This window comes from Meles meles, chromosome 17 (assembly GCF_922984935.1).
Source record: "Meles meles chromosome 17, mMelMel3.1 paternal haplotype, whole genome shotgun sequence".
Classification (NCBI taxonomy): Eukaryota; Metazoa; Chordata; class Mammalia; order Carnivora; family Mustelidae; genus Meles; species Meles meles.
The window spans coordinates 32,759,212-32,777,281 of record NC_060082.1 but is presented as its reverse complement, the minus strand read 5'-3'; the positions used below and the strand labels follow the sequence as shown (position 1 = coordinate 32,777,281).

Below are 18,070 nucleotides of genomic sequence, written 5' to 3'. Positions count from 1 at the left end.
TAAATGCTTTGATCAACTAAGATTATAACATGAGGCAATTCACACCCAGGGGTAAGAATGTTTTCATTTAATTTTATAGATTGAAAAAAATCAACTAACCGTAGGTTTATAATCAATATCATCCATTGATCTGAAGAAATCCAAGCTCTTAGCTGCTGCTAGCTTTCCCTGGTCTGAGCTGTGTGTGCTCAATGTATCTAAGATTTCTCCTAGGAGGTCCATTTCGCCTGAGTAAGGAGTCTTTACTCTTGCTTCAACGGAGTCATCGCTTTCATAAAAATAAGCAGACGCTTCTTCTCCATCTTCAGAGGACAACCTGAAGGAAAATGAAGCACGCGCTAGCCATCCCGCAGCCACCCAGTTACATTCAATGAGTGAGACAGTCTTGAAACCAAAGTGCTTTTCAGTGGAACCACAACAAAATGGCGAATTGGTTCAAGGGCAAATTCTTTACAGTGATGTGTGTAAACCAGTTCAAACAGGGGAACTTTTGAGAACGTGCACTATGAAAATACAAACAAATAGCTATTGGACCTTAATCAGTCTGGAAGCAGAAGCAGTGCTTTTCACACAGTCTAATTATGTGGGATTTGGGACATTAGCCTTAGAATAGTAGATGGAACATTTGGAAACTTTGCTATAGCCTGAGTTCACTTTCAGTATTTGTATATGGTTTTCCCTTTATTTATCCACTTGTTTTAGAGAAGAATGCATATTCCTTAATGTAGACAAAAATATACTTAATGGAGAAAAAAGACTGTGCATTTTGTCACCCCCATATAAGTTTAAATTATTTTTAAAAAAAACCCTAAATGTCTATTATTTCCCTTATTTATAGTGAAATTAATTTTTAATACTTTGTATTAAAATTTCCTCTTCTGATATCACCACAGATTTAAACCCTCCCCTTCCCCAACTTGGTTTAATGGACTTTTCTTACTGTTTCTGCCATTTAACCTGCTCCTATTCACTAGCAGGGTAGGAGCCTAACTTAGGTGGGCTTCTATTTCCCCTTTAACACTATTGCAGATATTTCTGTAGCCTTACCACTTTCCAAGAACAAGATATTTCAGGTCTATCTCTCTTTCCCACCTCAAGATTCATTCCCCATGAGGCTCCCAGGAGCACTGGTTCCTTTTGCTGAAGAACATTGCAACGGAGCAAAATCTAATCTCTAGGAGTACACATCCTTTGAATTACCTTCTGAAATCCTAAAACTTCTGCCTTTCAGCCACAATATTTAGTAGGACACTAAAATCCATCATGACTTACTTGCTCGCTCTCTCCTCATAGTCGTCATCATACAGAGCGCCATCAAGGCTCTTAAGGGGTCTTTTTAGGCGTGCCTAGAGAGAATTGACCATAAATTGGTATTAGTAGTTAAAATAAGTCTTTTTCATGAATTTTAAAGGAATAATTTGATCTAACAAGGAATATTTTTAAAAGAAATATGAATTCAGGATTTTTTAATATTAACCAATCTCTTGACAAGCTGTGCATTAAGAAGCGGAGGGAATCAGACAACTAATGTCAACACTTACAGCTCAACCCAACAGACAAAAACCAAATCACTGGATTAAACACACACACACACACACACACACACACACACACACACACTGCTCTAGTCTGCCAGTCCCTGGTTTAAAAATACTTGACTTATAATCAATCATATCCCCATGCACTTATTCCCTACTTTTAATAATCATAAATATTTGCCAATCTGTTTCTTTTATCTGTCTCCCTAATTATTTTAAGGCAGTACTTCTCAATACTTAATGTACATATAACTTGGAGATCATGGTAAAAATGTAGCTCTGACTCTACTGGGTTCTAAGGATGAGGCCAGAGTTTCTGTATTTCTAACAGGTTCTTAGGTGAAGTTAGTGCTGCCGGATCTGAAGGTCCCACACTGAACAGCAAGGTTTTGAACCGAATGCTAGGCAGCCTATCATTTCACCTGTAAACACTTCAGTATATACCTTTAATAGATATCATTATTATACCATACAAATTAACACTTATTCTTTAACATCCTCTATTCTCAGACCATTCTCATATGCCCTTATGACCCCCAAAATATTTTAGTCTATGTGGACCAGAATCTCAATATGGTTAACACCATTTGGTTGACATGTCTGTCAGGTCTCCTGCAGAGCCTGTCAGTTCTGCCTCCCCATCCTTTTGCTATTTGTGTCCTTGAACATGTGATTTTTTCCCTCCTCCTATAAACTGGCCGTCACATCTGGAAGCTTGTTTAGACTCAGTTTCTGGTTTTTTGTTTTTCTCTGTTTTTGGCAAGATTATGCTACATGTGTTGAGATGTGTTTTTACACTGCACACGCAGCATTAAGATGTCTCACTTTTGGTGGTTCTAAGATCCATTAATGGCTTCAGGATTCAGGTTAGCTGATACCATCCATTATGAATTTTCTTTCACTTGATGGTTTTAGCACCCAACCATAATCCTTGGGTAAATTAATTATGCAGAAGGGGCTTCAAAAATTATGCTTTTCAAAAGCATTCCTTCTATCTTTATTTGTTGGCTTTCTACCACGAGTTTTGTTCTATTAACTATTTGGCTATTCTGAAATACAAGGTGTACAGTAAAGGTAGGATAAATCCTTGATGCTTTCCTTTTGTTCAATAATTTCCAGAATAATGAGCTTATGCCTACCAATCTCTGAAGGTGAGCTGTGAAGGTTTTTAAAAAGTCATCATCATCTGTATATATCTGATGTGGCTCAGCCTATCACAGTTGTTGCTCTTGATTTTTAAAAAAAGATTTATTTATTGGAGAGACAGAGAGAGCATGCGAGTACACGGTGGGGAGAGGGAAAGAATCTCCAGCAGACTCTGCGCTGAGCGACCTGGGCGTCCTTCTTGATGTCCGATCAGTCTAGACTTTTGAATGACATCATAATTATGTTTTTAAAACATAATCATTAATGCTTCTTAACTTTTAGAGTTACATCTTGACTATTTGCAGGCTAAACTATGTGTGATGTGCTACTTTACTTAAAAAAAAAGCCAGGGGTGGGTAGGATCATGGGAAGGGCTGGTACTGAAATAAGACTGACCATATGCTGATAACTGCTGAAGCTGTACTTTTGAAAGGTATCCAGGAATTTTTTTTTTTTTTTTTTTTTTTAAAGATTTGAAAGTGAGAGGGAGCAAATGGGAGGCACAGATGGAGAGAGAGAGAAGCAGACTCCACACGGAGCATGGAGCCCGATGTGGGGGCTTGATCTCAGAACCATGAGATCATGAACTGTGCCAAAACTAAGAATCTCATCTCAACCAACCGTGCCATCCAGATGTCCCATGGTACGTAGGAGTTTTTCTAAGCTTTTTACTTTAACATGTTTGGATTATGTTAAGTGTTCTATCCACAATAAAATAATTCTTTAAGTTTTTTTTTTTTTAATCGTCCCATCTTAGGTCAGTGTTAGCCCATTAAAACTGTTTCCTGTGTCCTTTAAACATGATCTCAGAAGCTCTTTAGTAAGCTTCTTCATTTTGGCCTAACATCATGTGTCATTTCAACTAATGCATTTTCTGCATCAGACATGGAATCAGCCACTTCCTATAGGAGTTTGGTTCTTTCTTTTAAGTAGGCAATAACATTTAAAGGCCAGAGTCTGGGTGCCATGGGTGCCCATGGCTGCAAACCATGTTTCTGAATGGCCGGCAGCAAAGCTGAATTTGGAGACTTGAACCACTGCATCATCAGAGGACTAACTTTCTGTCTTCTGATTCCGATCTCCACATCTAGATAGCTGTTTTCTTCTATTGCAGCTATAAAGAGTAAGCAAATGTCTGGAATCTACGGTACTTGATCCTTACTCCTCCACGTCCTCTATGCCCATGCTGGGAGTGGTAGGAAGGGAAAGAATGAGTAGAGAGAAATACACTTTTGTAACCCCTGGTGGAATGTGTGGAGAGTGTCTCCAGGAGTTTGGTGATTAGCTATGTATTTGGGTGTAAAATGTAATATCATTTTAAGACAAGTTTAAGGTATGTGAGTTAAAAAGAAATTTGAGGAATGGCCTAGGCACACACTGCCACTTACAATACAATATTATTTCTGAAGGGAAAATACATTTCATCCATCCCCTCCAAAACTCACAAAATACAGTACAATTCTTTGTTTCTAAAAACATGTCATTACTATTACACTGACATCTGTATATGCTTAACATTATGCCAGCTAGGGGTCATGCATTCCATTTTTGCAAAAACAAAACAAAACAAATCGGAACTAAAACCAAATAAAACTACAAGGGAGCTGAGACTTCCTGCTGTTATTTAAAAAATAATTTTTGACTATTAAAAATTAATACAAGATATTAAATACATAGCTTGACATTTATGTTTGTAAATACTCCGGAAAGAACTCTCATACACACAGTGGGACTACGGCCTAGGAATACAGAGTAGCGTTAGGCTGAGTCTTTGCCAGTAAGGAACTCAGAGTCTAATGAACCCCAAGATCAATCTGGAGGTATACCACGAGGCTCCATAATTTGCCCAAGGCCATACACCTTATCAAGAACAGGAACCAGAGCCAATGTCTTTCTCTGCTGTGTTGCTGGTCCCTTGTTCATTTTTTTTTTCACAATTTACTTTTATATTCTACATCTGCCTGCATATACTAAAGATTCTCAGTTGTTTTATTCTGTATTGTTGTTAACCACAACTTTTTTTTTTTTTATGAAGCTACTCACATAAGCTTCACAAGTGTGTTTGAATTTGGTTTTTTATTTCCTAGCTAGGCAAGGGTCCTATCGATTTCTAAATAGAGATGTAGTTAAATGCTATATCTGGTAATGAACTTTCACAATAGAATTAAAATCAGAAGTACAACGGATCAGTATAATATTCTACTTTCTGTGAGTGTTAAGATTTGTACTCTCTAAACTCTTAGTACCTGCATGTACAAGTTGTTTTGTTATCTGAAATAAGCTCCTAATTAGTAGTGACTGGATCTATATCAGGCAGTAGGAAATACAGTCTCCATATATGAAGTGACAAGGTCCAAACACATAATCAGTGTGTCAAGTGCTTGAGGACATCAAGTTACATAATTGGTTAAGATCGCACAGGAAAAACAAAGGGAGAAAAAAGTTACAACTTGATTAACATTCAAGACAGAGAAAAATGACAGCTTGTGTTACAAGAGCATCATCAGTTTCTGAGCTTTTATGAACCCAGATTATCCCTCCATTACTGTTTCTGGTGGGCTGGGACTCAGGCACCATACTTTCAGAGGAAATAAAGGATTGTTTCCACTATGCCCAGAACACACAACACAAGGCAAAAAGACCTGGTCACAGTTTTGTAAAGAGAAGTCTTTTAAGGATAATTGGTAGCAAATAAGCTTAGAGCACAGAAAATATGTTTTGTATTCCTCAGGGTAGCCAGTAACAGTACATCTTTACCTGGGTTCACAAATCACAGATACATCGTTACTGAAAACCTGCACACTAAACTAAACAGAAACTGAAACATAAACAACTAAGAAAGAGAAAAGTAATCCCAATACACAGAATAAAAATAAAATACGTAGACTTTTTTTTTTTTAATAATACAACTGACCTTTGGGAAGAAGTATAGATCTTTATTTTATTTATTTTTTAACTGTAACAGTAATGAACAGGTGCAAATGCCAGTGGAATGAGTTTTGTATATTATATGTATTCAGAGAAAAAATTTCGATTTAAGATCTGGACAGAAATCTCACAGGAAGAATCATGGAACAGGAAAGTTTGCAAGGGGAGAGAAATGCTTTCATCATAAATGATTATGTCCCACTTCTTGAAGTAAACTCCAAGACAGTCAAAATGGCCTATAGCTAGGAACAGATGCTTTTGTTTTTTTAAAGAATGATTATGAAGTGATTGAGAGATAAAGCTATAAACAGTCAACATGGTAAAAAAAAAATTTGGAGAAAAGGAAAGAAATAAGTGGATTCCTAAGGGGGGAAAAAAACCTTAAAAACATTTTTTCAAAGAGCTACTGAAGGATGTGACATCCTGCACACACGTGGAAGCTTGGTGCACACTGGGGCAAGTTGGTCACTGCCTGGGTGTCTGCTGTTGCCATTATTTAGGCTCTTCCCTTTCCTGCATTTTGAAATCTGTGTAGCTTTTTTCATAACCTTTTAAAAAATATTTATTTATTTATTTGAGAGAGAGAGAGCGAGCGAGTGCAGGGCGTAGAGGGAGAGAGAGAGAATCTCAAGCAAACCCTGTGCTGAGCCGGGAGCCTGATATGGGACTAGATCTCACCACCCTGAGATCATGACCTGAGCTGAAATCAAGAGTTGGACGTTTAAATGACTGTGCTACCCAGGTGCCCCATAACTTTTTACAAAAAGGGTGAAGAGACTTTTTCTTTCCTGGTCAGAATACCAATAATAGCCTGGTTTTTAAAATTTATTGCCACAAGAGACAGAACTGTAATGTTGTTTTTGCTGCCTCCAATCTTTAGGACGTGTTAATGGAGTGGGGTGACATTTTCTGGGTGTCCGCAAAGTTAGCCACCAGACTCTTGAATCATAAAATTCAAGCTTTTCAGGTTCTGATATTTTAAAACATGATTCGTGTTGTAGGAAATGGAGGTACTACAGTTAATAATGAAGTCACACAAAAACAAAACAGTCACATTGTATACATTTTAGCACTTGGTATCACACTGATTTTCATAATCTCAGGCAAAAATCCCTTGGTCTGTTATTTGTTTGACACCAGTGATCAAATCTAACTTAGAGATTAATAAATTCACTTAAGTAACATTTTATTTAGATAAATAATACTCTTATAAAAATGTACACATAGAGTTTCTGCCAATGAAATGCAACCATTTCAACCATTAAAATAGCTTACCATACACATGGATTAAAAAAAATACAACTAAAATTAAGAGGATATCTCTCCATCCTTCAGCACCCCACAATTTAATTTTTAAAACCGAAATATACATTTGCCAGAATATGCCTCAATGTTCTTTTTTAAAAAAACCTTGTATCTGGTAATTTTACTCCCTTGGTTGATTAAAAGCATTCATTTCCTTCAAGGTAAAAGTCAAACTTCTTGGCATTAAGGAGAGACTCCCATCCAACATGGTCACGACCGATCTTTTTGGTTTTTCTTTTTGTTCCTCTCCCCGTGTCCACCTGGCCACCACCCACTACTTTGCCAGCAAATGACTTGTCCGTTCCCATACAGAATTCATCGTTAAGCCACTGCACATAAGGTACCCTCTGTCAGAATTTACCTTCACTTTCTTCTTTACTGGAAAAAAAATCCCACTCATTCTTCAATACATAACTCAAATATAACTCTGTAAATACCTGTTCTTTGTGTAGCCACGCATTTGGCAAACATCTGGCCAATGGATTAATAACGCTGTATTATTTGTTTATGTGTCTGCCTGCACCATTGTACCTTGAGCTTTCTGTAAGTGAGAGCCACGTCTCACGCTTCTTTGAGACTTCTGGGCTCTTTTGTATGACTTCTCAGCATGGAAAACAGTGGTATGGATATAATAGGTGTTTACTGGTTGTTTGTAGAATAAAGAGATACCAAAGAGTCAGAGAAAAATGTTATGTAGCTGCTGTTTTTTTTTTTAGGAAGTGCAGAGTAGCAGCTTTTAGTTGGTTTTCAAGAAATAGTTGTTGAAGGAAACAAACAACAACAAAAAAAGGATAAATAACTTTCTTTGTTTTGCTCTTCATTTATCAGGTCTTGCAAGTCTAGGCCCTTGGCCCCTTGCTCACTTCATTTACTTTGTTCTAACCCACAAGGCATTGCTATGGCCTTCTTTCAATCTCTCTTTTTTTTTTTTTTCATTTTATTTATTTTTTCAGCGTAACAGTATTCATTCTTTTTGCACAACACCCAGTGCTCCATGCAAAACGTGCCTTCCCCATTACCCACCACCTGTTCCCCCAACCTCCCACCCCTGACCCTTCAAAACCCTCAGGTTGCCCCAACCTCCCACCCGTGACCCTTCAAAACCCTCAATCTCTTTTATTTGCCCTGACTTGTTCTACCACAGGACCTTTGCACAGGTTGATTTCTCTCCCTGAAAAGTTCTTCAGTTCCATTTATTCCCTGTCCCTATGCCTACTATCTGTCTGCACATATCTATTCTCATTGGAAAATCTAAGTCTCTATTATCCTGCTCTGTAGAATGCTACAGCTTCTAAAATGCTGATTGAGAGATCTTTTAAAAGGCAAACTTAACAATACTACATTCCTCTTTAAATCAATTCAATGGTCCCATACAATTTTGAGGATAAATCTCATGCTCCTTACCTTTGCCCAGAGGGATCAGGCTGAGTTAGTCTCTTTTTTTTTTTTTTTTTTTTTTTTTTAAAGATTTATTTATTTGACAGAGAGAAATCACAAGAGAGGCAGGCAGAGAGAGAGGAAGGGAAGCAGGCTCTCCGCTGAGCAGAGAGCCCAATGTGGGACTCGATCCCAGGACCCCGAGATCATGACCTGAGCTGAAGGCAGCGGCTTAACCCACTGAGCCACCCAGGCGCCCCTGAAGGTGCCTCTTTGAAGGTTCCATTTGCTATACAGATGTCTGCTCCCACACTACCATGCCCTCTTCCTTGCTTGTATGCTTCCCAGTGTCTTCTGCCCCTGACCTACACGTGTTGATGTGTCTACAAGATCTTCCCTTTCCATGGTGCTTCCCCTCTTTTTCTAATTATCCCCCATGCCTTGGCTCATGAGTTCCACCTTCAGGAAATATTTCCTCATTCATCAATCAATTCACATGCCACCTAGAGTACCTGTACACATGTTTCTCATGGAACTTGTCCAACCCACTGTACCATGGTCATGGTTAAGTTCTCTTTCTCCCACTGTTCAGGGGCTTCTTGATGGCAGGTATCTTACTAATTTACCTCTCATACCCTCACCAAGCATGTGTGTGGTACATATTAGTGTCAGAAAAACTGTAAAAGACTTTGAAAGGAACAAAACATTATGGAGTGTCCTATCAGTGGAATTCTGGATGTTGTTTAGAAGCCTTTGTGGGGTTGATTCTACAGTACTCTGTATCCTTTATTGTCTTTACCTTGTCAAGATACAACTGGACACAAATTATGCAACCAAGTAGAAGTCAGGATAAGCCGCTATTATGAAACAAAGGTTGGCTATACTTATGGGGCCAATGACCACAATGCCTTCCCCCAAAAACCTGCCTGGTGCCTGTATGACAGAGTCCAGCTTTACAAGTGCCTTGCCGAGCAAGTCAGGAAACAACAAATCTGGAGCACTTCAAGAAATTCACCCTAATTTATAGGCATTTCAGATAGGACTTATGGTGGAAAGATTTCTTGGATTTGGTTTCCTAGCCTCAAGATAGGAAATAACAGACTTTTACAAGCCCAAACTGAGATTTCTTATGAAAACTTCCAGAAAGGGGTGCCTGAGTGACTCGGTTAGGTAAGTGTCTGACTCATGATGTTGGCTCACGTCATGACCTCATGGGTCATGGGATGGAAACCTGTGTCAGGCTTCACACTCAGCAGGGAGTCTCCTTGGGATTCCCTCTTTCCCTTTCCCTCTGCCCCTCCCTCCACTCACTCTCTCCATCTCTTTCTCTCTCTAGAATACTTTAAAATAGAGAAAGAAAGAAAGAGAGAGAGAGAGAGAGAAGGGAAGGGAAGGGAAGAGAAGGGAAGGGGAAAAGAAAAGAAAACTTCCAGTAAGAAATAAATTCTCTGGCCTTAAAGCTAGTCAGTACTGCATAGCTCTAGATTTATAAAGCAAAGTCAAGGAGACTTAAATAGTGAATTATCATTCTTATTGCTTCAATATAAATAATAGGACAAACCTAATGAGAACATCCTTTCTTTTTTGATCAAAAATATTCTTCAGGCTTGTTATTATAGGGAAAACTATAAAAGATTTTGAAATGGGCAAAAACTACCTGTGTCTTTTTGAAGGAATTTTTGTTGTTGTGTAGCATTCCTTCCCAGGATTATCTGATACTAATGTGGTCTGTACCATTCATAGTCTCTGACTATTTGTAACCCTACAGGAACAGAAGTCAACCTATGGAGGACTGGTGGCAATGGAACAGCTTCATGTCCATAGAGATATAAGTTTGTCCAGTGAAGATGCAATTATTATGGTATAGATATTGATAAGTTGGGTATTCATTACCATATACACTTCAGTATTCCTGACTAAGTGTCTGTCCTTCAAATTATCTGTAGTATCAGCTTTTAACATCTTACTAATTCCCTCAATAGGTAATGAACAAAATAAGAGTTATATAAAATTGTTCTTTAAAGCAGGCATTTAATGTTTCCTGAATAACTGAATACCTCCATACATAGTAGGTAGTTTCTGTTGAGTATTTAAAATAATTAAAAAACTGATAAATTATATAAAACAAAGTACTATTGTAATTGACTGACATAAGCATTTTCAGTGTTCATGAGGTAGAGAAAACCATTATATTCATTTGTTCATTCCACAAAGATTACAGAAATGCTTTCTATGTGCTAGGCATTGGGTTTTATGCTAGGGTACAATGATGAATGAGAATAAGGCTCCCTGTCCTCATGTAGATTAAATTCTAATAAGTTAAACACAACTAAATTGAATAGTCATAAATTAAACATTACATACGGCTGTGATAATTTGTACTAAGGTATGATTTCTTTGAGGAATTTGACCTAGTTGGGGAAATCAAGGGAAGTCTTTCCATGAAAGATGCTTGAATTGAGCCCTAAAAGGTCAGCAGGTATTAAGTAGATGAAGATAAGAGAACAAGATGTGCAAAGGCCCTGTGGTGGGACAAGCACAGCATGTGTAATGGAACGAAAGGCTGCTATGAGAGCACTGTGGGTTAAAACCTGTGCTGGTGCACAGGGCTCTTTAAGGGTGCATTAATTTTGCAATTACCTTTTTGATCACTAGATGGCAGATATATACTAAGAAGGCAAAAGACTGGATAAATTGAAATTTATGGAGGGTTTTAAGGAAATGGGGGAGAGATCAGAAGATCTAGCAATAAAAAGTGGGAGATAAAAAATTGGTTGGGGTGGGGGGATGCACCCCAACCTTGCAGGCTCCAATAATGGAGAATAACAGAAAGTCAATTATTGTTTTATTGTCTTTCAACAAATTTTGGAGAACCTACTGAAAGCTGCTATTGTGCATTCCTTAAAATAAGGTAGTAACCATATCTCAAGGGGTGCCTAGGTGGCTCAGTGGGTTAAGCCTCTGCCTTCGGCTCGGGTCATGATCCCAGGGTCCTGGGATTGAGCCCTGCGTCGGGCTCTCTGTTCAGTGGGGAGCCTGCTCCCTGCCCCCCGCCCGCCTGCCTCTCTGCCTACTTGTGCTCTCTATGTCAAAAAAAAAAAAAAAAAAAAACTTAAAGAAAAAATTCTTAGCATTTCTTCATTCCACAAAGATCCATGAAACACTGGTTATGCATGCTACTGTCTTCCATACTGTGAGGCCCAGAAAAGAAAAAGATATCCCTCCTCTCAAGATTTTCAACAAATATGTGATATAAATACCAATTATTGAATATAATAAAGTAGCTGTAAATATAAACTTATCCTTCATTGTAGAAATACAATTGAACACAAACTTTTTGATCGGAGACGAAAACTTACTTAAATGACCATTAATACGTCATGATTAATGTCAAGTTGTAATATTTCTGATAAGTAGGCTCAGTCAACAGATTAACAATATTAACAATATAGAGCTATAATTACATACTATAAACAATGGAAAATTCTGGGATCAAATAAAGAGGTTTAGAAGCTTCTGAACTGTACAGAGCTGGTGAGGGTATAATATTCACCATGGTCACTTTACTATTTCACAATTTCACTCACAGGCTGTACAAATTAGTAAATAAGTTTGCATCTGCAACTTTTGTGGGAGCCAGTGCTACATGAGAAAAGGGTATACATCTTTTGGATGCAAAAAGACATCATAAGAAACAAAATAAGTAGAGTTTTGGAGAATTTTACATCATTCTGATATGAATGGAGCACTGGCTGTAATATGTCTGCAATCAGACTCCTAGGTGCTAAAACAAATGATTGTAAAATAAAATTTTGCTCATGTGGAAATGGAAAATACACATCAAGTATACATAAAAATTCACAAAATTTTGGAAGGAAACTTGTATAGCAAGGGTTAATTAAGAATGTGAAAAAACACTACATTAAAACAAAAGGTAGGGTTTCAGCATGGAATTTATCAAAGGAGATATTTTACTAGCAAAGCTCAATCTGTAGCTAGACATTGAATAGAATAAAGAAAATAGACTGGTAAAAATGAGAAGGTAAAGCATTTCATATGAAGGAAAAACCAAAAGCAAATGTATAAAGAGTGAGAGAGGCAGAAGGCCCAACTCATAAAACCTTCAAACTTAATGTTTAAAGAGACTTCAAGAAATAAATTTGGTTCAGCTTACAATAAGCAAGATCAATGCTTCCTTTTCTTTTCTTTTTCACCCCAATCATTTCTGGAAAGCACATCTGACAGTTGGATGGTGAGAACCATTCCCCTGACGCACAAGGCCCCTGGTAATCATGCAGTTATCATTTTTGTCACTAGATGGCAGACAGATACTAATAAGGCAAAATACTGGGTAAGTTTAAATTCATGGGGGTGGCTAGGGGGTAGGGGAAAAATAAGGGATATAGGCAGATGAATGGGAAAACACAATTTTTTAGACTACATAAAATTAAGATGCTTTTAATATATGATTTTTTTTTAAATTGGTATTCTCTGTGCTACTGCCCCCATTTTAGAGTTCAAGTAACTGAGGTCTAGAAATGTGACCTTGCTTACCCAAAAGCCAGAGCAAACCCCTGGACTTAAGACAAAAAAAGCCCCCCAAAACAAAAACAAAAATAAAAATCATATTTGGATGAAACAATGTGAAAATAAATGAAAGAAACTCGACCATACATAATTATACTAGCTATACCTTAAGAATGCATGGCATTTTACTGAATAGAGTTTTAAAACACATGTTGTAATTTTTTACAGGTATAACTAAAGGACACGGTTAAGTGACTAATCCATGATTGATTTGATTCAGTCTGTTAGATGTTTTACATACTATACAGTTTTTTAAAAAAGATTTTATTTATTTGAGAGACAGAGAGTGAGCAAGTGAGGGAGCGAGTACAAGCTGGAGTAGGGGCAGAGGGAGAGGGAGAAGCAGGCTTCCCTCTGACCAGGGAGCCAGATGTGGGGCTGAGCCAAAGGCAGATGCTTAACAACTGAGCCACCCTGGCACCCCCCTATACTATTTTTCATTAAATACCTAATTCACCACAACTTTTGGTCAACATTTTCCCCATTTTTTTTTTTCTTCACAAAATAGGGAACCAAAAGCCTATAAAAGTAAAGCGTCTTGGGCAAGATATTAGACAGCTAGTGACAGAGCTAAGACTCTAATCTAGGTGTTCTGACTCCCTGAACAGAACTTCGTTCATTATATTAGATAAGAAGGTTCTGAGAGACTCAGAAGAAATAACTGTCTGAGAATTAATCTGAGAAAGACTTTCTTAAAATGGCAAGTTTTAATCTCTTTTTTTTTAATAAATATTTTATTTATTTATTTGACAGACAGAGAGGGAACACAAGCAGGGAGAGTAGGAGAGGGAGAAGCTAGCTTCCCACCGAGCAGGGAGCCCAATACAGGGCTCAATCCCAGGACCCTGGGATCATGACCTGAGCTGAAGGCAGACACTTAAAGACTGAGCCATCCAGGTGCCCTTAACCTCATTTTTAAAGCAGATGGTAGTTACAGAATGACCAGGAGTGCTAATATTCCAGGGAGGTGAAATGGCAGGGTGCAGTCAGAAGATTAACATACTTTTCCAAAGATATTGAAGACATATTCCTGTCAGAGCAAAAAAGTAAACTGGAAGGATTAACAAGATATGTGTTTGGTGAAGTGTAACGAATTCAGTCAATGAGAGCTATTATTATTAAGCTGAGGAAATAAGATTTCATAGAAGCATTAAAATTATACTTCTGAGCAGCTGCATGCTATGTGAGACTAGTTCAGGAGGGATGACTGAAGTGGTCCAGACACATCCAAGAACCCTTTGCCAGTTCTCCTAGATCACAGTGATCTTGTCTTTTTGATCTGCTTTATTCACTTTATTCTCTACCACTCAGCTGTCACCTGATATATGCTCTCCTACAAAGGTTGTATTTCATTTTAAGTACATTCCTGTCTTACCAATCCTTGAGATCAAGAATCATATCTTTTAATTCATTTTGCTTCTAATTCCACCTCCATTTAGAATGTCAAGAGCAGCAAAAGAATGCCAACTCCCATCCTAACAATGAGAAAAAGCTGGGTTATCTAAAATAAAACACAACAAAACCCCAAAGTCATAATTCTTCTTGAACCTATCAGAGAGCTGAGTTGTCAGGCAATCAGGTAAACTGAATTCCAAAGGGTTACAAGTCCCTCCAAGGAGAGATGAGAGACAAGGCCTATTTGATTCAGGCAAAGCACAAGGAAAGAAGTAGATGGCATATAAGCAGGGGCGAAGAAATCTTTTAAGACTTAATAGTCTTAAAGACCAAGTAGGGGCTGGAGGAGAGAGGCAAGATGGCGGAGGAGTAGGGAACCTCGTTGCTGCTGCTGGTCCCCTGAATTGAGCTGGATATCTACCAAACCATCCTGAACACCCACAAAATCAGTGTGAGATGTAAGAATATCTATCTGGATCTCTACATGCAGGAAAAACTCCACTGGGGGTGAGTGGCGGCTTCCGACACTCCAGATTTTCCTCGGATTCATCTTGCCTGAGTCGTGGTTGATATTTCGGACTCTGTACATTCCCTCAACCATCCCTCAAGAGAATGACTAGGAGGAGGAACTCCCAGTGAAAGAAAGAAATAGAGACAATGACCTCTGCCACAGACTTAATGAATATGGATCTAAGGAAGATGTCAGAAAAAGACTTAAGAATAATATTTATAAAGTTGTTATTTAGGCTTGGGAAAAGTATCAGTGACAGTATAGAATCTCTAAGAGCAGAATGTAGAGCTACTGTCGCCAAAATTAAAATTGCTGTGAAGAAGATGTCGTCTAAACTGGATACTCTGAATGCCATGGTAAATGAGAAAGAACGAATTTGTGATCTAGAAGATAAGCTGATAGAAAGGAAGGAAGTCAAGAATGATAGAGATAAACAACTACAAGCTCATGAGATCAGAAGCAGAGAGATCGATGACACCATGAAACATTCCAAAGTCAGAATTATTGGGATCCCTGAGGGGGTGGAGATAAAGAGAGGATGAAGATGTATACTTGAGCAAACCATAGCTGAAAACTTACCTAATCTGGGGAAGTAAAGAAGGATCCATGTCCAAGAGGCAGAGAGGACCCCTCCCAAGATCAATAAAAACAGACCAACACCCAGGTATATAATAGTAAAACTTGCTAATCTTAGAGCCAAGGCAGCTATCCTGAGAGCAGCTAGGGGGAAGAGATGTCTTACCTATGGAGGGAGGAACATGAGAATAACATTAGACCTGTCCACAGAGACCTGGCAAGACATAATCAGGGTACTAAATGAGATGAACATGCAACCAAGAATACTTTATTAAGCAAGGCTGTCATTCAGAACAGATGGAGAAACAAAGAGCTTCCAGGACAGGCAGAAAGTGAAAGGATATGTGATAACCAAGCCAGCCGGGGTTGGGGGGGCAGGGGTTGTCCATAAAAGAAAAAAGACCTCAAGAGTAATATAGACCAGAAAGCAACAGAGATAATATACAGAAACGGGGACTTCACAGGCAATATGATGGCACTAAATTCATATCTTTCAATAGTTACTCTCAATGTGTACAGCCTGAAAAATGAAATGGCACAGGGTTTCAGATTGGATAAAAAGACAGGACCCATCCATATGCTGCCTTCAAGAGACTCATTCTGAACCTAAAGATACCTCCAGATTCAAAGTAAGGGGATGGAGAACCATTTGTCATGCAAATGAACCTCAAAAGGTAGCAATTCTCATATCAGACAAACTGGATTTTTATTTTTATTTATTTATTTATTTATTTATTTATTTTTTTAAAGATTTTATTTATTTATTTGACAGAGAGAGAGAGATCACAAGCAGGCAGAGAGGCAGGCAGAGAGAGAGGAGGAAGCAGGCTCCCCGCGGAGCAGAGAGCCCAATGCGGGGCTCGATCCCAGGACCCCGAGACCACGACCTGAGCCGAAGGCAGCAGCGCAATCCACTGAGCCACCCAGGTGCCCCACAAACTGGATTTTTAAACCAAAGACCGTAGTAAGAGATGTAAAGGAACACTATTATCATACTTAAAGGGTCTATACCACAGAAAAATCTAATAATTTTAGGTAGTGTGCCCCCAACATGAGCACAGCCAACTACATAAAACAACTGTTAACCAAAATAAAGAATCATATTGATAATAATACGTTAATAATAGGAGACCTCTCAGCAATGGACAGGTCATCTAAGCAGAAGATTAACAAAGAAACAAGTTTTGAATGACAGATTGGACCAGATGGACTTTGTAGATGCATACAGAACATTCCACTCTAAAACAACATAATACTCATTCTTGAATGCACATGGAACTTCCTCCAGAATAGATAACATACTTGGTCACAAATCAGGTCTCAACCAATACCAAAAGATTGAGATTATTCCCTGCATGCTATCAGACAACAGTGCCTTGAAACAGGAACTCAATCGCAAGAAAAAATTTGGAAGGAATTGAAATATGTGGAAGTTAAAGAACATCCTACTAAAGAATGACTGGGTCAACCAGGAAATTAAGGAAGAACTTAAACAAGTCATGGAAAATAATGAGAATGAAAACACATTGATCCAGAACATATTGGTAATGCAAAGGATGTCCTTTCAATAATGTGGCAGGATACAAATCAAAACCACAGTGAGATATCACCTTACACCAGTTAAAATGGCAAAAATTAACAAGACAGGAAACAACAAGTGTTAGCGAGGATGTGGAAAAAGGGGAGCCCTCTTACCCTGTTGGTGGGAATGCAAGCTAGTACAGCCACTCTGGAAAATAGGATGGAGGTTTCTCAAGACATTAAAAAGAGAGCTACCCTATGATGCAGCAATTGCACTACTAGTTATTTACCCCAAAGATACAGGTGTAATGAGAAGAAGGGGCACATGCACTCCAGTGTTCACAGCAGCAATGTCCACAATAGCCAAACTGTGGAAGGAGCTGAGAGGCCCTTCAAAAGATGAATGGATAAAAAAAGATGTGATTCATATATACTATGGAATATTACTCAGCCATCAGAAAGAATGAATACCTACCATTTGCACTGACATGGATGGAACTGGAGGGGATTATGCTAAGTCAAATAAGTCAAGCAGAGAAACAATTATGTGGTTTCACTCATATATGGACTGTAAGGAATAGCACAGAGAACCATAGGGGAAGGGATGGAAAACTGAAGGGGGAGAAATTGGAGAAGGAGATGAACCATGAGAGACTATGGACTCTGGGAAACAAACTGAAGGTTTCAGAGGGGGGTGGGGGGGGTAGGGGGATGGGGTCACCGGGTGATGGGCACTAAGGAAGGCATATTTTGTGATGAACACTGGATGTTATACACAATTAGTAAATCACTGAACACTACATCAAAAACTAATGATGTACTATACAGTGGCTAACTGAACAAAATAAAAAAAAAAAAGTGAAAAAAAAAAAAAAGACCAAGTATGGGCTAAGATGTTGGTCTGGAATAGTTGGCAATCTCAAAGGCAAGAGGAGCTGGCACTAGCAAGCCCTTCTCTACAGATAAAACCCTATAATTTTATTTGCTCAATCAGGCAACCCTACTACCTAGTGCTACGGAGAAAGACTAAGGGCAAGACAGGAAACTGAAACAAGCTCCCCGTGGTGGTATAGGCATGCAGGAAGTGATAGGTTGCTACAGGGAGCAGGGATAAAGCCCTACTTACTTTAGAAAAACATTAATTTATATACAACAAAAGCCATAAACTGATGGCAGATAGTCAGCA

At 38.5% G+C, this 18,070-nt stretch overlaps 1 protein-coding gene across 2 annotated transcripts in view; it reads right to left on the bottom strand.

Moving 5' to 3' along the window:
- The window catches only part of DENND1B (DENN domain containing 1B), a 267,935-nt gene that overhangs the window by 7,014 nt on the left and 242,851 nt on the right, over window positions 1-18,070 (bottom strand). For both annotated transcript variants that reach the window (XM_045982799.1, XM_045982800.1), the window contains 2 exons: window positions 1,273-1,346; window positions 100-316 (listed from right to left, as the gene is read on the bottom strand). In XM_045982799.1, the coding sequence (XP_045838755.1) occupies window positions 100-316; window positions 1,273-1,346 (291 nt within the window). The remainder of the gene's footprint in view (window positions 1-99; window positions 317-1,272; window positions 1,347-18,070) is intronic.